Source organism: Peromyscus maniculatus, chromosome 16 (genome assembly GCF_049852395.1).
Source record: "Peromyscus maniculatus bairdii isolate BWxNUB_F1_BW_parent chromosome 16, HU_Pman_BW_mat_3.1, whole genome shotgun sequence".
Taxonomy (NCBI): domain Eukaryota; kingdom Metazoa; phylum Chordata; class Mammalia; order Rodentia; family Cricetidae; genus Peromyscus; species Peromyscus maniculatus.
The window spans coordinates 29,886,708-29,911,130 of record NC_134867.1 but is presented as its reverse complement, the minus strand read 5'-3'; the positions used below and the strand labels follow the sequence as shown (position 1 = coordinate 29,911,130).

The 24,423-nt window shown below is 40.3% G+C and overlaps 1 protein-coding gene across 6 annotated transcripts in view; it reads right to left on the bottom strand.

Annotated features, from left to right (window-relative positions):
* Positions 1-24,423, bottom strand: part of Ncoa7 (nuclear receptor coactivator 7) — a 156,090-nt gene that overhangs the window by 44,326 nt on the left and 87,341 nt on the right. For 3 of the 6 annotated variants that reach the window (XM_015999739.3, XM_006981252.4, XM_076552539.1), the window contains exons 4-10: positions 19,223-19,302; positions 17,376-17,483; positions 11,288-11,401; positions 10,415-10,540; positions 8,644-8,828; positions 5,251-6,293; positions 3,522-3,690 (exon numbers count right to left, since the gene is read on the bottom strand). In XM_015999739.3, coding sequence (XP_015855225.3) covers positions 3,522-3,690; positions 5,251-6,293; positions 8,644-8,828; positions 10,415-10,540; positions 11,288-11,401; positions 17,376-17,483; positions 19,223-19,302 — 1,825 coding nt within the window. The remainder of the gene's footprint in view (positions 1-3,521; positions 3,691-5,250; positions 6,294-8,643; positions 8,829-10,414; positions 10,541-11,287; positions 11,402-17,375; positions 17,484-19,222; positions 19,303-24,423) is intronic. The other 3 variants (XM_076552540.1, XM_015999740.3, XM_076552541.1) reach the window with 1 other exon arrangement.

The following is a 24,423-nucleotide window of genomic DNA, read 5'->3' as shown; positions in this document are numbered from 1 at the left end:
TTTGTTTTTTTGCCTGTTTAACTGGGTAGTATATGAGGAAATTAGGAACAGACCACCGTTAGTGGGTGGATACATTTAGGGAGGCGGGATAATAGAATACAAGTTAAATTAAAGAAAAGAAGGGGGATACTTGGGACAGAAGAACTTACACAGATAGTGGAATGATGTAGACAGGGAAGCAAGAGGCCGGGGGAGGCTTAACCGAAATGAAGTGCATATGAAAAAGCTACTTGGGAAGCTACAAACTCATAATCCAAATAATATATAAGAGGGGATGGTAAAACAACCGAGATATGAAAGACAGGGGGGGCAGACATGGGGAACTAAAGGTTGAAGCAGGGATGAGGATTGGGGCAGGGGGTGTGTTAACCAAAACAAAGAGGCTCTATGAAGCCCCAGTAGTTCGTTTTTATCTCATCTATCTATCTATCTATCTATCTATCTATCTATCTATCTATCTATCTATCTGAAGGTGTGTGGAAATGTTCCTTCTGAGGTAGTGAAGGAATCCAGAAACTATCATCAGAATGAGAAGCCACTGCATGGCACTCCTTAGCTTCTCATTAAGATCTTCTGATGACCTTAAGTTGAATAATTCCACAAACTATCATTAACACAAACCTCCTTTTCATACCGTGCACTTGGAATTCTGGGTGAGACTTAACTACAGGACCACTCCATCATCTGTCCTTTCTTAATCTAAAAGGTGAATTTATTTAGGGCCCATGATGCATGGCAATACACAATGGAATAATTGTGAGGAAATTCCCTAATATTTATCCCCAAAAGCTATCATAATTAAAAAAAGCAACCTGTCTCTGAGAAAATATTTGGTTAATTAATAATGAGTTCAAGAAAGAAAATTATTCGCTACCCAAAGACAAGTAAGCCGGTGTGGTGGTATTCTAATTGTACTGAAATGTGATTTTGATTGTATGTTAATAAATAAAGTTACCCGGGGGTCAGAGCTATTAGAGCCATAGCAAGAGTGTGGCGGTGGTGGCACACGCCTTTAATCCCATAGATCTCTGTGTGTTCAGGGATACAGCCAGCATTGGAGACATATGCCTTTAAGACCTGGGGGGCTGTACATACAGACAGTGACGAGGCAGTCATGTGTTTGGGTTTACAACCAATGAGAAGGCAGAACAAAATACTATAAAAAGACAGACAGACAGGATATAGCTCTCTTTTGGGAAGCTGGGACACCGCAGGAGGAAGGGTGAGATTTTAGCTCTGAGCTCTGACCTCTCGGCTTTCTCTTTTACATTGGTTCTGTGTTTCTTATTTAATGAGACTGTTGGTTACATCTACAAGCCGGGGCACTATAAAATACGGTGTGATGGAACTCAACAAATGACCTGCACTAAGAAGCCTGCAAACCACTTGCACAAAAGATCCAAGGAAAGTATTGTTTCAGCATCAAAACTGTTTTCTGTGTTAAGGAATGACAGGAAAAATAATTACACATGCGGGATTGCTAAATTATTCTACAAGAGTTCTTCGTACACACAGTTCCATTCTGAAAGAAACTCAATCTCCAAATATTATAAATAACACATTCTCTCAGAGAGAACAATATACGTAAGTTTAATATCCCTCCCTGACCCACAATGAAGTCTACACAACCCACATTATGGCTGAAAATTTCAGTGCTGTTTCTTCCCAAGCTATAAAATCATGAAGTGGCCAAATCTTTCCAGAGATGGATCCATTTTCAATATTCTGCTTCTAGGAAGTCCAGGTTATTATGGAGCTTCAGAGTTTACATTTCTTCTACTGACCCACTTTAAAATAACTGCATGAGATGCATATGCTCCTTCCCCATAGTCCTACTTCAAAACTTCCATGAAATCCTAGGGGTTGCATGCACGGTGAAGGAGTATATTACATAAATACAGAACAAACTACGTTGATTGCCCATGTTAATGTGGGTTTGTTCCTAAGAGAAAGGGGGGTTTTATTAGCAAATGCATTCATTAAAATCCTATTATTTTCACATTAAGCTATAATTTATTAAAATGAAGCAATTCTCCTGATGAGAATTACCACCCTGGGCAATCATCATCTAGAAAGCGTGGTCTTGCTTGGGATTTCATTTGGCTTTGTGAGTCTTCGTGTTATCAGAAGGTCAATGAGGAAGTTCTCTCTATTTACTCACCAAACACCTATCTAGATGATGCCTGGGGACCAGTCTGAAAAAGGGAGGTGTGTGGGTTTCAGAGTAAAAATTAGTAAAGTTCTTTGTAAGTATTTACTCTCTAGAAGTCTTTTTGTTCTATCGCACATCCAAAAATCAAAGAATGATTTCTGATTTTCTTTTAAAACTCCTATTTTATATTCTACAGACATATCATTATTAGTACACTGCTGAAGAATTCCTATGTTATGATTGTCTGTCTCCAAACCAATAAAATCTCCTCTTTGGTGGTAATGTGGATACAAAGCTCTGCCTGCACTTTCACATTCACCGTAGAACTGATTTGTTAACAGTCAGGATGTGGCATCGACCTAAGTGTCCAACAACAGGTGAATGGACAGATGTAAGGTTGCACAGGCACTGAAGAATACCACTCAGTCATAAAGTCAATGGAGGCCTGTGATCTGCAGCAACATGTATGTGCCTAAGGAGTTAAGCGAAGCAAGCCAGTCGAGGAAACACAGCATGCACACTCACTTGTCTGGGCAGGTGTGCGCTACAGGGAGAGCTTAGTTAATGAGTACAAAATCAGTTAGATAAAAGGAGTAAGTTCCAGAGTTCTACAGCACAGCGGGAACAATATAATATATTATAATAATATATTCTGCATCTAAAAGCGGCTAAAGAGAGGATTAGCAAATGCTCCCTCCAAAAAGAAATGATAGGTGTCTGAGGTGATGGATGTGCTAATTACCCTGGTTTGACCATCATAGACTGTATACATGTGTATAACTATCATACTCATAAATCCATACAATTACTATGAGTTTAAGAATAAGCCACGCCCCCACCCCCCCAACAAATAAGAACCCAAATGTCCTGGAAGGCATGTAACCCACTATCTACCCTGGAGACCTCATGCCATATTTCTCATGCTGCTGAGTTGCAGCAGTCCCTTCCGAGGGCCCTAGAATCTTCAGCCCTCACACACTGAAGCACTGTAAAGAAGACCATCAATCCTGTCTCTTTACTGCACTTCAAGAGATTGGATGAGCTCCACCCACTCCTCGATTCCCACCAGAAGGGCATTTCCAGTTTCTGATATTTGAGAGTTATCGACCTCTTTCTTCCCTCATTTGAAAATCAACTTGGCAGGAAGTCATGAGAGCGGATCAGCATATTGTACCTACAACGACCTCATCTATGTTGTGTCAAAATGACCGTTCAGAAGAAAACCGGTGTGTAGCCTTCTAGAAGTGGGGGGAAAAACCCTATAATTAAGAAAAAGCTCTTATTCAAGACTAAAATCGGTATTTCGGAGATGACCGACCCACAGGCAACTGGAATGCTGGTGGTGGACACTGCCCCCGCCCCTGCTCACCTCTCGCGGGGAACAGCAAACCAATACTCTGGCTGCTTCCTTCTCTTGCCGTACTGCTGGACCATGGCGGTGGTGTGACTGGCAAAGGATTTCCTCATGGGCTTTCCCACTTTGATGCACAGAAACATGGGCGGGGTCTTGCTCTTTTCTTCTTTGGAGGGCAGTATATCTGCATCACACATGAAACAGCATTCCTCATTCCTGACCATATTGGCAACAGTAAAACCTCTCAGCCTACAAAGAGGGGTTGGCAACGGGGGGAAGCCTGATTCAGCAACATCATATTAGACCTAATGAACCACCGGACTTCCTTTGGCATATAGAAGGACAACATGTTTGCATGCTTCAGGTTGGTGTGTATCATAGGGCATGCTACATACTAAAAGTGAGCATAAAACCCACCACAGGAACAAATACTGTAGAACTATAACACTTCATAAGCACACATGTTAGTGAACAGCAGTAAGACCTCATTCCACTATAATGCTACATGGTTTAGAACTGAAATCTCCCCCATGGGACTGGACTAGGCTCTCTGGATATGGAAGATGGTTGTTTGGCTCAAACTGTTTGGGGGGCACCCAGGCAGGGGCATCGGGATCTGTCCCTGGTCTATGGGCAGGCTTATGGAACCCGGTGCCTGCGGTATGACACCTTGCACAGCCTTGGTGCAGTGGGAAGGAGCTTGGACCTGCCTAGGCTCAGTGTGCCGGGCTCTGCTGACTCTGCAATGGGAGATCTCGATGTGGGGGATGTGGGACTGCGGGGTAGCTTGGGAAAGAAGGCTGGAGGGTGGAAGGAGGGAGGAGAGGGGGAATCTGTGGATAGTATGTGGAATGAGTAGAAAATTTCTTAATAAAGAAAAATAAAAGAAGAATAAAAGAACTAATATCTATCAAAAGCATTTTCGGCTGAGCGTGGTGGCACGCAGAGGCAGGTGGATCTCTGTGAGTTCCAGGTTATCCCTGGTCTCCATAGCAAGTTCTACCAAGGGAACACAGTGAGACACTTCCCCTGCCTCCCCCTCTCTTTGTCAAACACAGCTTCAACTTCTTAGATTTAGGCATTCAATGTTAAAAAAATTATTTGAAAGAGTCAAATACTTCTGAAATAGAAATCTGTTTTTAGTTCAAGTTCTAAATAAATACTATGTTTTACAAATTTTTATCCCAATCATTAATACTGTCAGCAAAGGTATGTTCTATTATGAATACACTGCTCTCAAATAACTATTCTACAGTTACTATAGGTGCATATTTTACAAAAGCAATTATACAATAGAATACAAAGGCATTAAACAACCACAAGAACAATAACCAAAAAAAGTCCCAAAACAGAGCAGGAGGCTGGGGATGGCTCAGTGTATAAATTACCTACAGTGCAGGATGAGGACTCAAGTTCAGATTCCCAGAGCCAGCATAAAAGCCAGGCGAGCATGTGGGCCTGCCTATGACCTCAGCACTAGGGAGGCATGAATGGGAGATCCTTGAGCAAGATGGTTAGCTAGACTACCTCTGGGCTCAGTAAGACACTCAGCCTCAGTAAATAAAGTGAACCACCATGAAAGACAACATAGGGTTTCCATGTGCCTGTGTGTATGCCAGACAGACATACATGTATCCACAAACATGGAAACATGCATACGTACATTCACACATCACACACACACACACACACACACACACACACACACACACACACACACACCACAAAACCAACAGCAGCTTACCTTCAATGGGTACCTGAATTCTCTTTAACAGCCATAACTGAATCTCAGATTTATTATCCATTTGTGCCCCTTGACAGCTCTTGTCCAGAGATGGTTCCAAAGACTCCAGAGCCTCTTTGTTGTTAATTACATTTTCTTCTGCACTAGGGTCCAGTTTCAGGGGAAGGCTCTCTCTCTCTTTTACCCAGATGGTACTTGGCTCTTTGTTGCCCTCAGGTGGGGAGGAGTCACCTGCCTGGGGAAGAGAGCTACTAAGTGTGATGTCTATTCCTCCTGGCTCAATACTTTTGCTGTCAGTGAGCTCTGACTTCTGTACATTTTCAGAAAACGGTGGCCCTTCTTTGTTTTTAGTTAGGTAAAACTCAATGAGTTTAACTTTATCTAGGTCTTCGTGGATGTTCAGCGTGCTCTCCACCTGGTTTTCTGGGGATCCAGACCGTTTGTCTACTTCTGGCACTTTATCTTGCTTCTCACAGGTTTCTAAATCTAGGGCCCCCTTCAGTTCCGAATCACTCTCTATTCCTGTGAGGTTCAGGGACGACCGCTCTTGCGTTTCCTTGGCAGACAGGATAGTTCGGGGCTCACCCTTCTTTGGGTCACAGGAAAGGTCTTCCTTTGTGGCGTCTCCTTTGTCCATCCCACTCCCAGGTTGAGAAGAAAGTTCCTCCAAGTCCACAAAGTCATCATCTTCTCCCAAAAGGCAGTTTTCTTTGGCTGTAGATTCCAAGGCAGCATGGGTGTCAGAAGGTCCCTTGCTGAGCTGAGTCACGGAGGGAGACTCACTGGCTGTCTCCCTGGAAGGTTCCAGTTTCTTTGATTTCCATGACTCAGAGCTGTCTGAGGCCTTCGCCCGTGTACATTCTGTTGCCTCCTCAGGAGAGCCCATTGATTTGGGATCTAAAGCGAGGGCTTTCTCTCCACTCTGTTGTCGTTTTTCCTTGTTGATCGACTTGAACTTACTGAATGGATTGATATCTTTTTCTGAAGCCAGGTCTTCCCACTCTCCAGGCCTGTACAGAGGACAAAGATCCTGAGGTAGGTCACTGTGGGGGCAAAAATGGCGGATGCATATGGAATGTTAAAAAATGAAACCAAAAACAAAGTGGAGGAAAAGAAAAAAACACACACAAAAAACAAAACTCAAACCAAAAATTATGCTACAACTTAAATTTATGCTAAAATGATTTCAAAAGATGAAAACGAAAACAAGAGATTGATTACAAAATAAAATATAAGTCAACTGAAAGGAATGGTAGATGGATGAGCCATGTGAGTGTGCCTCCTGCCAGAAAGACACAGACATGTTCATAGCATGGAGATGTTACCCGCAAGACTTTTCAAAATGGAATCAAGTTTGTGACATTTATGAAGGAAAGGACAAAGGAGAGGGAAGACTAGTATCAATGACTAACATTCCTTAAGAAGTCAAGTGTTTCCTTTTGTATAAAATAGTAGAAGTCAACTGCAGAATTCTGAAAGGCTCCGTGACATCTCAGCTCCTGTAACTGTTCTTATAAATTGACTCTGAACTATAATTTTTTTGTTTCTTGCCTTAAAACCAGATGTTCCTAGTTAAAAATCCCTATTACTTGTAAAAGAGCTAAAAAAGTTAACTTCCATGATTACTGGAAGTAACAGCGCCTTACAGTTTAAAGACCTACAGAAAGAGAAATTGAGAAGCTCTTATATTGCATAGGTTTCTAAAGCACTTTAAAATTTGTAAACAATAACAATATAACAACTGGTTTATCAACCTAAACATATTATTCTGAGATATAGTCAGTGTCTGGCCCTTAATAAGAGAGATGCTTAGAACCGGGATTTGAATTATCTAAAAGATTTGCTAAGAGTGTGTGTTCAAGTTCAAAATAAATGGCCAAGACACTATCCATTTTAGTTAGGTTGGTAGTTTGTTACAGCTTTTATTGTTGTTACTTTGTTTGTTTACTTTCTAACCCAGAATGGCTTTGAACTTATAGTTCTCCTTCCCGGACCTCCCAAGGGCTAGGATTACAGCATGAGCCACTACACTTGACTAAGAAAAATACACATTTTAGTATGGCTGGGACTATGTTGAGAGCCCCTCCATCTTTACCTACAATATTAGTATCACCGTTGCTGGGCTCACAGAGGTGCAAAACTCCTTTCTAAAATGAATACTTTCATTTTAGAATTAAGTATGCTTTCTAAAAGGGCCAGATGATTTTCAAGTAGTACTTTATCCACTCTAGCTTTAAAGAAAATGATCATGTCAATAAAGTAACTAAGTCCCAAGCAGTTTTGAGTTTAAACAAAGACCTTCTCCCGGGAGTTATTTTACGGAAACCATTTACAAGGAAAGCCCAGGCTTTTTCCAATAGGAAATGCAAGCCCATGTGTTAGGCTCTACTAAATGGCTTAAAAAGCTCTAACTCATTCTTCAATTTAGTAAGCATTCATTGAGCCTGTAGGAGCCTATGCTAAATTATGGTTGTGACTGAGTGTTCTGTAAGAATGAGACTATACTAAGTGGATTACCTAATACCAGCATCCCAGAAAATACTGAAGATGCACTGATTTCAGGGTCAAATAACTTAGTGTGATAGGGAACCATCTCACATTAGAACTCAAAATTTCATTTGGCAGATTAAAGACTGAGACGTCCTGCAGATTGAAGAACTCAGCTCTTCACATCCTTGATTAATAAGCAAAAGTTTCTTCCATAAACATCCAAGGTCCTTTATTTCTCCCCTCTCTTGGAGAATGGCCCGCAAATACATTCAGCTGCACTCCAATTAGCCTCCCAGCTAACCTAGCCCACCTCTCCCTTCTTGTTCCTCTCCCCAATCCAAGCTCCCAATTCCCCAAGGGAGACTAATTTAACCATCTGCTTTTTGTGCCCGCAGCTGCCGGGCACTGCTGGGGCAAAGTATCCAATGGTGTCAACTGGTTCAGCTGCTAATTAATGTTTTTCTAGACCTTTAGTCAGGCAACTAATGGGGATCAATAATCCCCACAGTTGTTCCCTTCCTGTTTTCTGTGGCAGCTGGACCCACTAAATATCCCCCACAAAAGACACAAGCTGAATGTGAGGATGGTTTTAGTCAGTCAGTCACTCCCCACCCCCTTCTCTTTCCTCTGTCTCTCTGTCTGTCTCTGTCTCTCTCTCTCTCTCCAGGTAGATTTCAGGTAAGCAATTTTTCCTTTACTGTTTGGATGTGCAAGTTTCCTTAATCATCTCCACTTCCCACTTTTCTATTTTTTTTTTTCAACTTCACAATGCCAATCTCTACCTTCTGGTTTTTCCTCTACACAGTCCCTTGCTTTTACGATGCCTCTGCAAATACCGTCCCTTGGAAATCCCATTTAAAACTCTCAACAGCTCCTGGTCTAAAAAGAAGAAATGGCTCTTACGATGGCAGAGCATCTTTGATCTTCATGTGGGAAATGTCGTTGTACAGGGCAATGGAGACCACCTCTTCCATGGGGCAGATGAGGCCATACTCTTCACACCCATTTTCGATCACCAAGGGATCGGACTTATGAGGGTCAAACATGATATTGTTGGGAGTGACAATCATGACACCTCCAACCACACCCTGCAGAAGGAAAGACAGAAGACATCACTTGGGACAGAAAAGCACACCCTGCCCACCACAGAACCTTCAAACGCTTTGTCCTTCCACCGACTTTGTGAGCCACCATCTCCTGTACGACAGTCACAGGAAAGCTGCTAGGAAGGCAAGAAAACATGCTGGAGAGTCACAATGCTGGTTCTGGGCAGGCAGCCGAGTGTGACGGCTCCTTGTTGCTCTTATAGCTACAATCAGATACCTGTGTTGTGGTCACACCTCATACACTCATGTCTCACGAGTCCCGATATCTCTGTCAACAAAACAACAGACTGTCCCAGGGCCATTCACGATCAAGAACTCAGTGCTTTATATTCCACTCAGCAAGACTTCATCATGTCTTTAACATGTGGCTCTTATGTCTGGTGCTGAAGAGAGATCAGACCACGGTGCCGAAGACTAGTCCTAATGTTTTTGTCTAACACGATCACAAATCTCATCCCCAGCAAAATTCAATATAAACGGCAATGGGGAAAATTTGCAGCGCCAGTTTGTACAGCTGCATTATGGACATTAGGCAGTAGCCTGCAGATCTTCAAGTCTGAAGCTTTATCAGATTATATTAGAGACCCTGCTGATCAGCAAGATAGTATCTGCCAGGGACTGTAGGGGAGATTTCTAGCAGCTAACTCAGTTGATAGCTTTGATGAGTCTTGTAATTATCTTTGCAAATTGTTTTGTCATTCGGGAATTTTTTTTTTCTAAAGTTTCTCTCCTGTTTGTAGCCTGATGTAAATTCTCTACTCTGTGCACAGAATATTAATATAGACCTTTCTTTAGAAATTCACTAAAAGTTTCTTTCGTTATCACCAACAATCAGAAAACTAAAAACATGATGCAGCTGAAATAATTTTTAAAGCTAACATTACCAACATCAACACAAAATAAAAACTTCTATCTCCTACATTAGAGGTTAAGGTCATTACACAAATCATCTCTTTTAAATGCCACACCCCACTAGTTACGTTTTAGTATCATTCTCATTTTATAGATGAGTAAAGGAGACAAGGATATTCAAATACCTTCCTCGTATTTCATTTCTAGCAAGTAGTAGAGTTAGGATTTAAATCCAACTAGTATTTGCTGTCCAACTCAAACAGTCTCCCTAACAATGTATAGATAGCTCAAGAGCTAAAAGAGAATGGTAAATCCAAGATCACAAGGGATCATATTTCTTTTTAAAAAATTCTTTTTAACTTTTATTGATTCTTTGTGGACTTTACATCATTCATCCCAATCCCACTTATCTCCCTGTCCCCTCGTATCCGCCCTCTGCCCCTGCAATCTCCCCACCCCCGAAACAAAACAAAATTTAAAAGAAAAACAAAAACAAAAACCAACCAAACCAGCAAAACAAAAAAATATTTCTATTTAATGAAAATATTTCCTTCACTGGGAAAGGCAAAGTAACCAACAAGACAGTCAATGAATGTCTGTCAAATCTTGCACTTCAACTGTGGGTAAACTATTTTAATGGAGCCTGCCTTCCAGCAATGTGCAATCCTGCTTAGTTTCTGCAGATTCTGACTAGTAAACTGTCAAAGAACAGATACCTTTCCATCTGTGAAGTAGCGACAGTTCATTTTGAGAAATTTCACGACACCTGGCTCATCTTCTTCAGAAGTCGACGATAAGACCCTCTCAATGGGTTTTAAGGCCTTTCTTGCTAGGTCAGCATCCTTAGGAAAGCAAATAATGTCCAAGTTAAAGAAAAAAAAATCACCTTTTCAAAACACCTTATACCGTAAGTTATATCTACTTTTCCTTGAACATTAAAATGGAAAATGACACATATCCTTCAAAAATACTACAAATTATTATTTTGATTTTGAAAGTTTCTCTGCTATTTATAACCTGTTATGAGTTCTTGACTCAAAGCACAGAATATTCATACCTTTCTTCAGAATTTCTCTAAAAGTTGAATTATTTTTGTAAACACCAACAATCAGAAAATTAAAATCATGATACTGCTTAAGTAATTTTTAATGCTAACATTACAAGCATCAATATGAGTTGAAAACTTCTATTTCCTCGATTAGAGGTAAGTTTGATAAGGATCCAAATCAAACTGAGATTGAAAAATGTATGTGAGCCCATAAAACTCTCATTAAATGTCTTAGAAAATATCTAAGATAAAAGGATTCATATTGGATCACTGATTCCAATTCCCTGGGAAAAGCACAATCTACTCACTTAATTGGGAATTTAGCATCGTACCTTTGCATACTTTATCTTTAAGACCTTTTGTAAACAGCTGTGCCAGGAGAGGATGCACTCTCTCAACTGATGGCAACATCACTACCCTCACCAGTTTAGGGACTTGTTCAGATGTAATCTTTTAAAAACACAATGTACTGATTTCTACCACGAATAAAAAGTATCATGACAGAACTGACCCCAAGCATTCAAAGTGCTAGCATACATACAGGCAGCTTATCGTATTCTGCATCTGATGATGATGGAGAGACGGTAGCACCAGGAGTGGATGATGAGAGCCGTAAGGTACTAGAAGGGAAGTTGGCATCTGGCACAAACAGGACCTGGGCATAAGAAAGCATGACTGAGTGAGGGCCAAAGTAAGGCAACTCCCTAGCGTGTACTAAACCTCTGCCTATCATATCCAGTGCCTCAGTAAGACTCAACAGCTTCCAATTTACTTATAAGCAGCATGGGGTCTTCTAAAGGACTCATGAACCATACCAAGCAATGTAAATGGGCACGGTGCAATGGGTATGGAACACTGACATTGCAGGCCAGGTGAGCATCTTGGCAGGCCAGGTGAAGCCTGAACAATAGGACTGGAAAGGAGGGAGGAAAGGAGAGAGGGAAGGAGGGAGGGAAGGAGGGAGGGAAGGAAGGAGGAAGGGAAGGAGGGAGAGAAGGAGGGAGGGAAGTTAGTCTCACTTCCCAGGAGTGAGACCAACACAGCTGAGTATCCCTTACCTGAAATACTTGGGGCCAGTACTTCAACTTAAGCTTAACACTATATATAACTATATAACTACATATGTATATATATCACATATATAATTATAACATATATATATAAATACACCTTTCATATCATTTATTATATTTATTCATTATCATATTGAATATATCCATTATATCAATGTATAATTTATATATATACATATATATATATATATATATGTATATATATATACCTGCATAGATTTTTACCTGCTTTGATAATCTAAAAACTCCAAATCTAAAATGCCCAAATGGGCTCAGTTTCAGAATCTGGAGCATTTTGAATTTTAGATTTCTGCATTATGAATGCTGATCCCATATGAGGAGAGAAAAAAGAAGCATAGCAGACTACAAAATATATTACCCCTTTTTGGGAGAAAAGGGACAAATCCAGGCTGGTGACTTTCAATCAGGTCCCCAGTGTCAAAGTCACAGGGGCTTTGTATAAGGAATGGGACAAGGCAGTACCAAAATAGTAATCCCTACATTCTCTCTCCTCTGTGTATTTCATCTCTATGAAAATAAGACTACCCTAACAAGTGTATAATAACCTCTGCTGCAAAATAATCTGCCTCCTGAATTGGTATTATGATACCATTATTCAATATTCTCTCAATGAAACAGCTACATTTTGGCACAGAATCAAATATAACCTTAAAATAATGACCTTTAACTGCTGTAGACAGGATTTGAAGACAATTGTTTAGCAACTGATCTCAGATCAACAGTGTTGGCACTCCTTTTTAAACCTCACCTCACAGGGCTGGCAAGGTGGCTCCGTGTTTGTTGTGGAAGCCTGAAGACCTGAGTTCCATCTTTGAAACCCGTGAAAAAATGCCAGATGCACTGTTACATCTACAATCCAGCACTCCTAACAAGATGGGAGGCAGTGGCAGAGAACCAAGAGGAAACTTCCAAGCCAGCCAGTCTTGAGGACCCAGCAGAGCCCCAGAGGCAAGAACGATGCTGCCTCAAAGGACAAAGTGGAAGGAGAGAGCTGCCTCCTAAAAATTTTCTCTCATACTGATTATGTGCGTATCTGTACTTACACACCCCCATACACAGAAAGGAAAAATAAAACTCATTTGAATTCAGAAAAAAAAATCAGGCAAGCTATTGCTGTTATAACAATGGCGCACACCACTGCTACTGTTTTTGGGATTACCATTTCATAATTACAGCTAGCACAGTGGAGACCCTGGCAACAAAAGTAGCTACTACAGTTAGTTAATCTTTCATTCTATTGGGCATGATAAATTTAATTCAGTAATTATATACATCTTGATTGGCTTTGAAAATTATAAATTTATAAACTCAAGTTCCAGTTGCTTTTGGGATACTATCTTACAAGGTCTCCAATGTACAGTATGGCTCAATAAGGAAGGGAATGGCTCAGTTGCCTTTAGCCTACTGGCTATGGGTGAGATAGGACTTCTGTTGGTCTTTTCTGTGTCAAACACACAGATTCCAAGCCCAGTGCCACTTTGAGATCTTTGGTAGCAATTAACCATGCAGCTCACACATGATTGAGCTGGTATGATAATGAGTATTCAGAGACGGGTAATGCCTGGGGGGCACTCACCAACCCAAGACAGAGCACCTGTGTGGCCTGGGCAGGCGTCTCCATGACGGGTAAGGTGACCTGCTGACGTCCCACGCAACCCAAGTCAGAAGCTCATTTTTTAATAAAAGGGGGACCTGCAGGGTCCTGGCCCCCGTTTTGGGTAACTGTTGCCTTGCTTGCGGACCTTGACCTTGATATCTTCCCAATGCTAATTCCCTGCCAGGTTCCACCCTCCTGAATGTTTAAGGGAAGTTCCTTGTCTGTGTATCCTGAATAATGGGCGTTAACAGCTTAGATGCAAGATTGTAAAACATCAGTAGCGAACTTCTGCCCTCCAGGGTCCTCCGATTGTGCTGTAAGCCTGTAATTAAGACCTCCTACCCCCTTCAAGAAATGACATTTGACATTTAAAATTAAATATATATATAAATATATATATAAATTATATATACATAATTGAATGAGTACTGTGAATGTAATCTATGAATACCACAAATGTGATTAATATCATGAGTGTAATTTAAAAAAAAATTTAAAAAAATTCAGGCAAAACAAGAAAATATATTAAGATAAAGGTGAGAAAAACCTAAGTCAATGGATGTAAGATGACAATTGGAAATTGGATACTGCTGAAAACATGTACTACACAATTATTAAACACTGAGTAAAGGTTGACCAAAACCAGCTCTGAGTTTCCATAAGCCAAGGAGGCATATCACAGAGAGGCATATCAGCGGCAAGCAGAAACTAGTTTCTATAAGATTAAAAACAAACCAGTTTCTCAGAAGTGTAAGTATTCTCCTACAGTGTCTCATGCAAGCCTCCAGGACTTGCTAGCAGTGAATATAGTGACTATATACACAGGGCTGCTCTCCACCACAACTTCAGCATGGGTTAATGGCAACGGCCAAGGCTTTGAGTTCTATGGACGTCATTTACAACTTATTCTAGTTGTGTTGTCCTAGGACATAGTGCTCTGATTTACTTCATGTAGCTACACTGGAGGAACAAATGCACCCAGACCGTGGAATGGTATCAGGTAACACAGTTGGAGTAGCATGTGAAAACTGGGATGGGCCTTGATCCAGGACAAGGGGGTGGGGCGGAGGTTTTCCTCCTGTGTTTGTTCCAGTACAAGATAAATGGAGATTTGAGGTCCAGAAGTTCTTTATCGTAAAGCAAATTGGCCCTTTGACCTAGAGAAAAAGTTAAGTATGTACAGCCAAGGAGTCTTCTAGGTAGGAAAACATCTTAAATGTATATCCACAGAAGGACACTTAAAAGAATGTAAAAGTATATTCTTTGTACATGTCATCAAATTTGGAACAAGTAACAAAATCGTCCAACTCAGGGCTCCCAAAAAGCACTGTATGCCTTAGCTACTTTTAAAAAGCTAATTTGATCATGCTTTTTGTCTTTTGAAGCAACAAATCTCAGGTAAGATTTGAGTTCACTCAGCCCCAGGTAATGTGAAATTCCTCCTCACACCTCCATCAAAGCTAGCCTAGTTCTTCCCTACCTCAAGGGGATCATCAAATCAGCCCCAGAAGGGTTAACTCAAATTTCCTGGAAATAGAGCAAGTCAAACTGGTTTTGATTTATCAAATCTACTATGATGAGAGATATCCTCTACACACTAAGACGGATCCTTAAAAGTATAAGGTCATGTAAGGTTTTAAGCTCTTCAATCTATTTCAAGGATGAGTAAACTGAAATTCCCAAATGACGTGACTTGCCCAGGTCAAATGGCTAATGAACAGAGGCTAAATACAAACAGAGTGTGCTTTTATATTTTTTTAGCAATGTAATAAGTGTGTAAAACAGTTGTTAGATTCGTATTGCATACCACCTTAATTTTGTATCACTGATTTTGTTTATACACATAGTATTAAAAAAAATCCCAAATTAATTTTTATTGTTATTTATTTGTTTTTAGATTTTAAACAGGGTCTCATGTATCCCAGTGTGGTCTCAAACTCCCTATGTATCTAAGGATGACTTTGAACTTCTTCTGAACTTTTTCTTTTTCTTTTTTTTTTTTTTTATGGTTTTCTGAGACAAGGTTCCACTGTGTAACAGCCTTGGCTATCCTAAAACTAGCTCTGTAGACCAGACTGGCCTCAAACTCACAGAGATCCACCTGCATGAACTACCACCACCCAACCCTGAACTTCTGATTCTCTTTTCTCTATCTCCAACATGCTGGGATTACAGGTGTGTGTCAGCACATGCAAACCTAAATTATTTTTACTAAGTTTCAATATAATTTTTAGCCTTGATTTAATAAGTACTGTCTAGGGTCTCCATTATGGGTCAGCTATACATTACTCAGAAATACCTCATATTATCAAACAAGTCCAAAATGAAGTGATTAACATGCCTATTTTTTTAGAAAAGAGTGTATCAATTTCTGGAAAAATTTAATGCTGGTTTGCCATTTAATTACCTGGTGCTATAAGTGTACTAATTTCCCCTTCCTACAATAGCAAAATACTAAATTCTAAGTGGCTAATTTGTGACTCTATTATCTTCATACATTACCATTAAAATAAATACAAAGTATAGTAACAATATTGCCTAAATATAGTTATATTTGAAATAACATTGTCTATTCAGGAAGAATTAGATGTCCTGATGAAGTAGAGATGCATGAAGATGTGCTAGTAAGTCAACAATGAAACCTGCATGTACTAGTAAGTCAACAATAGAACCTACATGTGCTAGTAAGTCAACAATAGAACCTACATGTGCTAGTAAGTCAACAATAAAACCTACATGTGCTAGTAAGTCAACAGTGGAACCTACATGTACTAGTAAGTCAACAATAAAACCTACATGTGCTAGTAAGTCAACAATGGAACCTACATGTGCTAGTAAGTCAACAACAGAACCTGCATGTGCTAGTAAGTCAACAGTGGAACCTACATGTGCTAGTAAGTCAACAATAGAACCTACATGTGCTAGTAAGTCAACAATAAAACCTACATGTGCTAGTAAGTCAACAGTGGAACCTGCATGTGCTAGTAAGTCAACAGTGGAACCTGCATGTGCTAGTAAGTCAACAACGGAACCTGCATGTGCTAGTAAGTCAACAATGGAACTTGCATGTGCTAGTAAGTCAACAATAGAACCTACATGTGCTAGTAAGTCAATAATAGAACCTACATGTGCTAGTAAGTCAACAATAGAACCTGCATGTGCTAGTAAGTCAACAATGGTACCTGCATGTACTAGTAAGTCAACAGTGGAATCTACATATGCTCATGTAACCCAGTGTTTCTGTGGATAAGGCTGTATTTGGCCTCAGAGATGTGCTTTCAATGACTGAACCATTTCAATACATTGGCTGAATGTACTTTTGGAGTGAAAAAACAAACAGAATATAGAATCACAAAGAGTACTAAAAGCTTATTGTATTAAGCTAAAGAAGCAGGATAATACATTTGTCAGTTTGTTTATGCTTATAAATAATATATTAAAATCCTGAAAGACAATGTAGGTTGGTTTTCTAGTCACTATTTTTCTTGATGTCTTTTATTTGGTGGGTGGACAATTATGGTACAAATTAAGATTTAAAAACAAAACAAAACAAAATTTCTTTCTAAATTAAAATAAAATAGTAGCCATGCTTTACCAACGAGTCGATCATACTGAACTTGTAAATCAGAATTAAATATTCTGTGTGATATTTGACAGGAAAAAAAGTTATATTAATTCAAAACACCTCTTGATGCCTCAAGAAATACTTCCTACCTAAGTTGATGGTGATGATAAATGTGTTAATTATTTCCCAAGTATAAATCTCTGTGAACTATTTGTAAGAACTAAGACGCCTTCAGAATTCTTGGATCTAAGGAGATGAAGGTGCCTTAGTTCTTACAAATAGTTCAGAAGACCATTTTGTGGCACCAATACTAAGTCATTGAATATAGCAAAAATTTTTTTCTAAAGTTAACACTCAACATAAAAATAATTACCTGGCCTGGAACAATAGTGTGTGTGAAGAGTTTATTCAGTTCCACTAATTTATTGGGAGTGATGTTAAACTTCAGTGCAATGGAGTTGAGGGTGTCCTGGCTTCCGGCCTGTAAGAAACAAATGATCAAGCATCAGTATAGTATATAAGGCCAAGACAAAACAAAACAACAAAGACAGAAAAACAAAAACATTTTCAATGAAGAACACCAGCTTATTCATGATAGCAGTGATTGAAAAAGTAATAGTTCCATCCAGATGTACCATGAAAAAGAGGATGATCAATTTTTTGTTGTTGTTGTTCTTTGTTGTGGTGTGGTTGTTTGATGTTGCTGTTGTTTTTTGGATTTGTATTGAGACAGAGTTGCACTCCAGCCTGAAAATCCGTAGGTAGCCCAAGTCCACCTCAAATTTGTAACCACACTCAGCCTCAGTTACCCAAGTGCTGAGATTTTAGGTGTGACCCCCACCCCCTGCCTGTCTCATGTACAATACTTAATGAAACTGCACACAAAGGCATCTTCACTTCAGTTCATTTCTGGGCTCCCTCATCTTCAGCTTTTACTGTGCACTAATAGAGTTCTAACTTCCCTTTGGCAAAATAGAGGTGTATTATTTTACTATTATGAAACACATCCGACCCCAGGGATTTTCAGGCTTTAGGATCAATGCAAGATATAGATTGAGAATCCAGACCCTAGAACCAAAATATTGGCTTTGAGTTCCAGGACTGCTGCTCATTGACTGTATGGCCATTACACAGCAAATCTAAAACAAGGATTTATCAGAAAAACAGTCAGGCAAGAGCAACAACATTTGATTTCTTCTAAGAAACCAAAGAAGCGTATCAGCAATGCTATTTCGCAGTGAATTTAAATAGAACTACAATTGTGTGCTCATACAGTATGAAGTCTACGATAAACAGACCACAGCTTCTAGGTTCCAGGAGATCAGAGTGCAATGAGAGAGGTGGGTACATGGCACACAGAGCGAGGTTCCAGCAAAGGACACTTGCACAGCATTGTTCATCTGTAGATTCCAAGTATATGGAAACATATACCCTGGCATGTGCCAAGAATACAACACAAAAGGGGTTCTAGTTTCTCCTCATGAATCAAAGAATTAAGGCACAGGATAGACATTCAAAAAAGCATATCAATGATCAATGTTAAAATGACTTATTGATAAATGAGAGGATGAAACCTGATCTAGAATTTCTGGATGGTGAGAAGAGGTAGGAATGGATATGGAGAACAAGGAAGGTAGGTCTAAGAATGAGGGCCTGGTTTGTATAAATACTTGGATCATGGAGCCATTTCTTCTTGGAGAAGGAGCAAACATAGAGATATAAAAGGATATTTAAGCAGCAATAGACACTGATGTCTTTGGATCTTAGAGAAGATATTTGGGATAAAGACCTACAATTGGTAGTCATGGCCAGCCTGGAGAGAATTTAAGTTATTTATTTGTTTGGAGGAACAAAGCTCCTAGGGTGTTATTAACTGAAAATGTTCCTTCTCTATTAAAAAGGGTCATCTAATTAAACTAGGTCATAGTAGGGTGTGCATGGAGTGTCTGGGTGGTGGTGGTGGGGGAGTGGATACCTGCACAGCCTTCTGGATGATCTGGATGATCTTAAGCAAGGTTGATAATCAATGGGGTGACAGACATGGTAGTCAGGAAGAAAATATGGAGGGAAAGGAAATGACTTAAAATGGATCTTGGGAAACTACATTATTTGATGGGTATACAAGCAGAAAATAGTTAAGGGGAGAGGGGAGTCAGGGAGAAATGGTATGCTTGCACCACACAGTGATAACAGTCATCCAGGCTATTCCATCATACTTACAGTGTATTCCATGGTACCATGGGGCTTCTGTACCACCATCTTCTTCTCTTTTTTATCATGAGTTTTGCTTTGATTGTCATCTGAAGAATAAATCATATGTTGATGAATACTTTCATTTCCAGGAATTGAAGACAAACTACATCTACATTACATGAAAATGCAATATCAAATTGATACAAAGATGATGCCAGTAGGAAAATAGGCTATTGGCAGAAATGGAGCACACTCAAAGTACAATATACCTGTGATCACCAGAATAACTTATTAATACTTGTTGTAATAAAATAATACAAGAAAAATATGGTAAAGTTTCCAGTTATTAAAATATTAGTTTAAATGATACTATTTAATGCTAATGAGGTTGCAGCCAAATCAGTATAATCACTATATAAACATATAAATGGTACATAATGCAAATGACTTTAGCCTTTCAGAAAATGATGTGATTTATGTAGCAATAGCTGTAAAATGTTCATTCTCTGATTTAGTTTTCTGTCTTTTAAGAATTTATGAAGATAAGCTAAAATAAAGAAATAGTAAACACATATTTCTTAAAATACTATTTACATTTTTAAAAAGCCAAAAGAGCCATAATTCTAACAATAGATTAGGGTAGACTTCAGATTTTATTATGGTGTTTTTTGGTTTTTGGGGTTTTTTGGCTTGTTTTATTACTTTGAGACAGGTTCTCAAGTATCATAGGCTATAACTGAACTCTCCACGTAGCCACGGATGGCTTTGAACTCCTGATCTTCACACCTCCATCTCCCACACACTAGATTACAGGTGTGTCCCATGACACTTGGTTTATGCAGTGCTGAGGATCGAACCAGGGCTTTATGCATGCTAGGCAGGCAAACTAGCAACTAGGATACCTTCGCAGATTATTTCTCTGTTATTGTAGGTCAAAATGGTCTACCACTGCCAGTCTCATATGACCCCACTTAATTGTTATAAAGACATTGTAATGTATTAATCTAAATATCAAAAACCATGGAGACATATTCCAATGGACTAAAAAAAATGGAGTAACAAGAGAATGTAAAATAGAATTAACCAAGAAGAGATACTCCAAGTTTTATCTGGGCAGAAAAAAAATGCATGTCCAAACTAGGTATCACTTTACACACACCTGCCAGGTCAGAGGAGCTGGATAGATATTCTGAGATCAGATGGTCTCAGAAGAAACATGAACTGCTACCGGAAACATAAGCTGATTCAGTCACTGCAGCTCCAAGCATCCACAGGTTGTGCATCTAAATTGCGATTTAGCTCACAGATGCACAAGGTCTCCCAGGAGGGAAGCACTTTATATTTACCACAAAAACCTGCTTGAGGATGTTCATCACTGTGTCCTCTGAGGCAGGGGGAGTCGGAAGGTAAGGGAAAGGGTAGTGCTCTGGGATTCCAAGCTAGTAATTAAAAATAACAAACCACAAATTCACATCAAGAGGGATAGAATGGGGTAGCTAGACCAGTATCATTCATGTCTGTCTGAAACAGTCACACATATTTTTTTAGGAGCACATAAAAAAAATTGAACATTACTACCCTGAATATATGAGAATGACGTGGCATAGAGAGAGGAATGGAAGAGGAGAAACAAGCTATAAATAAATATGAAGGATCCTGTCTCTGACCATAATTTGTTGGAATATAAGAAAAGGGAGTAACTCAGCCACCTACATCTAAGATTCTGTACACACACACACACACACACACACACACACACACACACACACACACTCCACAAAAATGGTCAACATGTGGATCATCTATGCAAAGACATAGGGATGCTGAGTGAGAACAGGAAGGTAGCGGAACATGGAAATGGTTACATCATATAGGAGTTTCCTAGCTTTTCAATATTTCCTATAAGCAATATTTAAAACAAAAAAATCAAGAGGAGAGAATGAAGAAGGGGCCACGAAAGTTCATTCCAATCACCTTCAGGTGGCCATATCGGGGTAACTTCAGAGAACAGGGCTAATGACCTCAGGCAAGAACATTCTATACAGCCCATGTCCAAACAGTTTAACCACAGGACTTTTGAGAGTCTCATAACACACATAAAAATGGGGTCACTTAGATCCGGGAAGGTAAGCAATGAAACATTAACAACATTCTTTCTTTTTCTTAATGCCATCTTGAAGAGTCAGAGAAACTGAAATTTATGGCCTTTGCTTGTTTACATGGGAGATGGGCCCAGGGCTACCATTCCCAGAAACATTCTTCCAAAATGTTTCTTTTTGGCCCAAGGCTATATGTTGTTCATGCTCTCTTAAAAAAGAAAAAAAAAAAAAAAACAACAAGTGTGTGTGGTGTGTGTGTGTGTGTGTGTGTGTGTCTCGGGGTGGGGGAGTACCACAGTGTCCCTGTATATATAGGACAATTTCCAGAGATTCAGTTCTCTTTTTTCATCATGACGAAAGCTATTTGTTAATTTATTCACCCATTCTTTGAGACAGGAGCTCATCTAGTCCAGGCTGGCCTCAAACTTACTATGCACCCGAGGATGCTCCTGAACTCCTGATTGTCTTGCCTCTGCCTCCAAGGTGCTAGCATCAGGACCACATCCAGTTTTATGCAGCTCTGGGGATCAAATGCAGGCCTCCTACATGCTTGGCAAGTATTCTCCTGAGCCTCATCTGCAGCACTCTACAGCCCCTGGAATATCATCATCTCCTTTCCTTATGGCACCCTGTCATTCTCACTTGTTTCATAAATCACTGTTATCTCCTGTCCTTTGCTAGATTCCAAACAAGGAGGAGCACTATTGCAGGCCGACTGACTTGTGGACAGTTACTGGACTGCAAGACTACAAAGGAAAACGTGTTCTGGTGAAACCTTTCCATAGACGTTTAATATGTACACTTGAATTTATGAAAAAACAAACTTTCCCTTCCACGGGCACAGACAGAAATGTCAAACATGTAATACTACTGAAACAATCACAGAGTGTTAGAACATGATCCAAGAATGGAGCCGTGTGAGGGGAGTCCTGGCTGTTTGTGGAAAACTCCAGGAAAACAAGACGAGAGTCTTGTGACCTCAGTTTCTTCCAAACACAGAACTGTTCTTGGAATGTGTTTTCACGTTCCTCCCAGGTGCAGTGGACGGGAGTGAGTTTACTTCAGCTGTTGCTATTCAGGTGCCTCTATGGAAAACACGTTTTTGCCACATCCAGTTTGTCCTTGTGACTGGACACTTTACTGGGGTGGCTCTTCTTAACCCTCAGAGTATAAATCGTCTGATGCTCTGAATAAAGTAGACTAGTTGCATGAGACTTTAGTCTGCCTCCTTTTGAGACTCCATTTTCCCAGCTCCGTTCTCAGGAGCGGTAAGCAAGAGGGGAAGTGGTTCAGTCAGTAAAGTACTTCTCTGCAGGCATAAGGACCGGAGTCACATCTCCCGCGAAGAAAGCTGGAGTGTGGCCTCTGTGATCCCAACACCGTAGGGGCAGAAGAAACAGGTCCATCTCCGGAGCTAGCTTGCCAATTAGTCTAGTGGAAAGGGTGATCTCCAAGTTTAATGAGACCTGTCTCAAAAATGAGGTAGAGACTATGTGGTGTGTGCACACCATCGGGCACGCCGAAGAGGTGGAGGCAGGAGAATTATGAGTCCCAAGCCAGCCTGGGTTACAAATTTTCAATAAATAAGACAACACTTGACAAGGAACTCGGGTCCCCACATATACAGGGGCGTAACCCTTCTTGTCAGAGTCGAAGGATGTGAAGTCCTTGAGGTGGAGTTTAAAGTGACCCGGTGGTCACTTGACTGCCATGAGCTGTCACAATGACATCTGGCACATAAGGTAGAATGAACTTCCTGATACACATCAACTTCTCGGACATGTCTCATTGTGGGTAAAACTTTTCACTGCAATAACATCACACTGGGAAAAATCACAGGCACCTGTCAGAGCCACAAACCAAACGAAAGCCTCTATAGCTAGTCAAGTAAAGAAAGCATGAAGTAACTGGCCAAATTTTAAGAATCAGAACCCACCAGGCAGAAATCAGAACCCACCAGGTGGCAGTGGCGCACGCCTTTCATCCCAGCACTCAGGAGGCAGAGGCAGGCGGATCTCTGTGAGTTCGAGGCCAGCCTGGGCTACAGAGCGAGATCCAGGACAGGCACCAAAACTACACAGAGAAACCCTGTCTCAAAACACAAAACAAACAAACAAACAAACAAACAAAAAATCATAACCATCTTTGTGTCCTAGTTGCACAATGTAAGGTTTCACTTTACTTCCTCCAGTTAGCTCTAAAGACGGCCAACTCTGCATCCCAGTGAGTGAAATCAAGACAGGCTCTGCACCACACAGCCCACAGGCAATAGAGATTTCTGGCCCTGGAGAGGGGTTGGAAAGGGCAGGTACAGTCCCAGGAAAGGACAGAGAGCCAACTCAAGCAATGAAGGGAGGGCCTATGGTGATCAAGAATGCACCCGTCTCCCAGTGACCTTAGCACCTCCACTTCCAGCCGCAGGCCTCCTCAGAGTCCCCTGACACCTACCAAGTTCTAACTCTCCCCCTTATTTCAAGGATTTGAAGCCAATACGTAAATGTATCTATGGGTAGAAGAGGAAGCCAACCCTGTATTCCTCAAACATTATTCTGAACAAAGCAACTTAACATATTACTAGCCCTATCTACAAGATAAAGTGAAAACGGGCTATATGAGACCCTGTTTCAAAGTAACATCTGGGATGGGAATGTTGCTCAGTTGGTAGAGTGCTCGCCTAGCTCGCAAGAAACCCTGGATTTAATCACTAACAATGTAAAAACTGGGCTTGCTGATGGGATTACATGAGTAATGCTAAAAAGTGGGAGGTCGAGGCAAGAGGATCAGTCAAGGCCATCATTGGCTACACAGAGTCTGAGCGCCACCCTTGGCTAAGTGAGGCCTAAAATGTTCTAAAACATTAAAATAAATAAAGATAAGATTATCCGGATACAAGTCCAGATGATGAAATAGTGCCCTCAGTACCCGCTCTACAGAGGAAAGATGGTGTTTCAATGGCACTCAAACGAGAGGAAATTAGAGACAAAGGGAATACTGTCTGTGTCTCTAGATCGTCCAAAGAACCCCTGCTTTATGTCTTAATACTGGAAACTGATGCATTCAGCTCTAACAGTTTGATGTCATTAAACAGAAAACCAGATCATGTGCTATATCTCATTTATGTCACCAAAC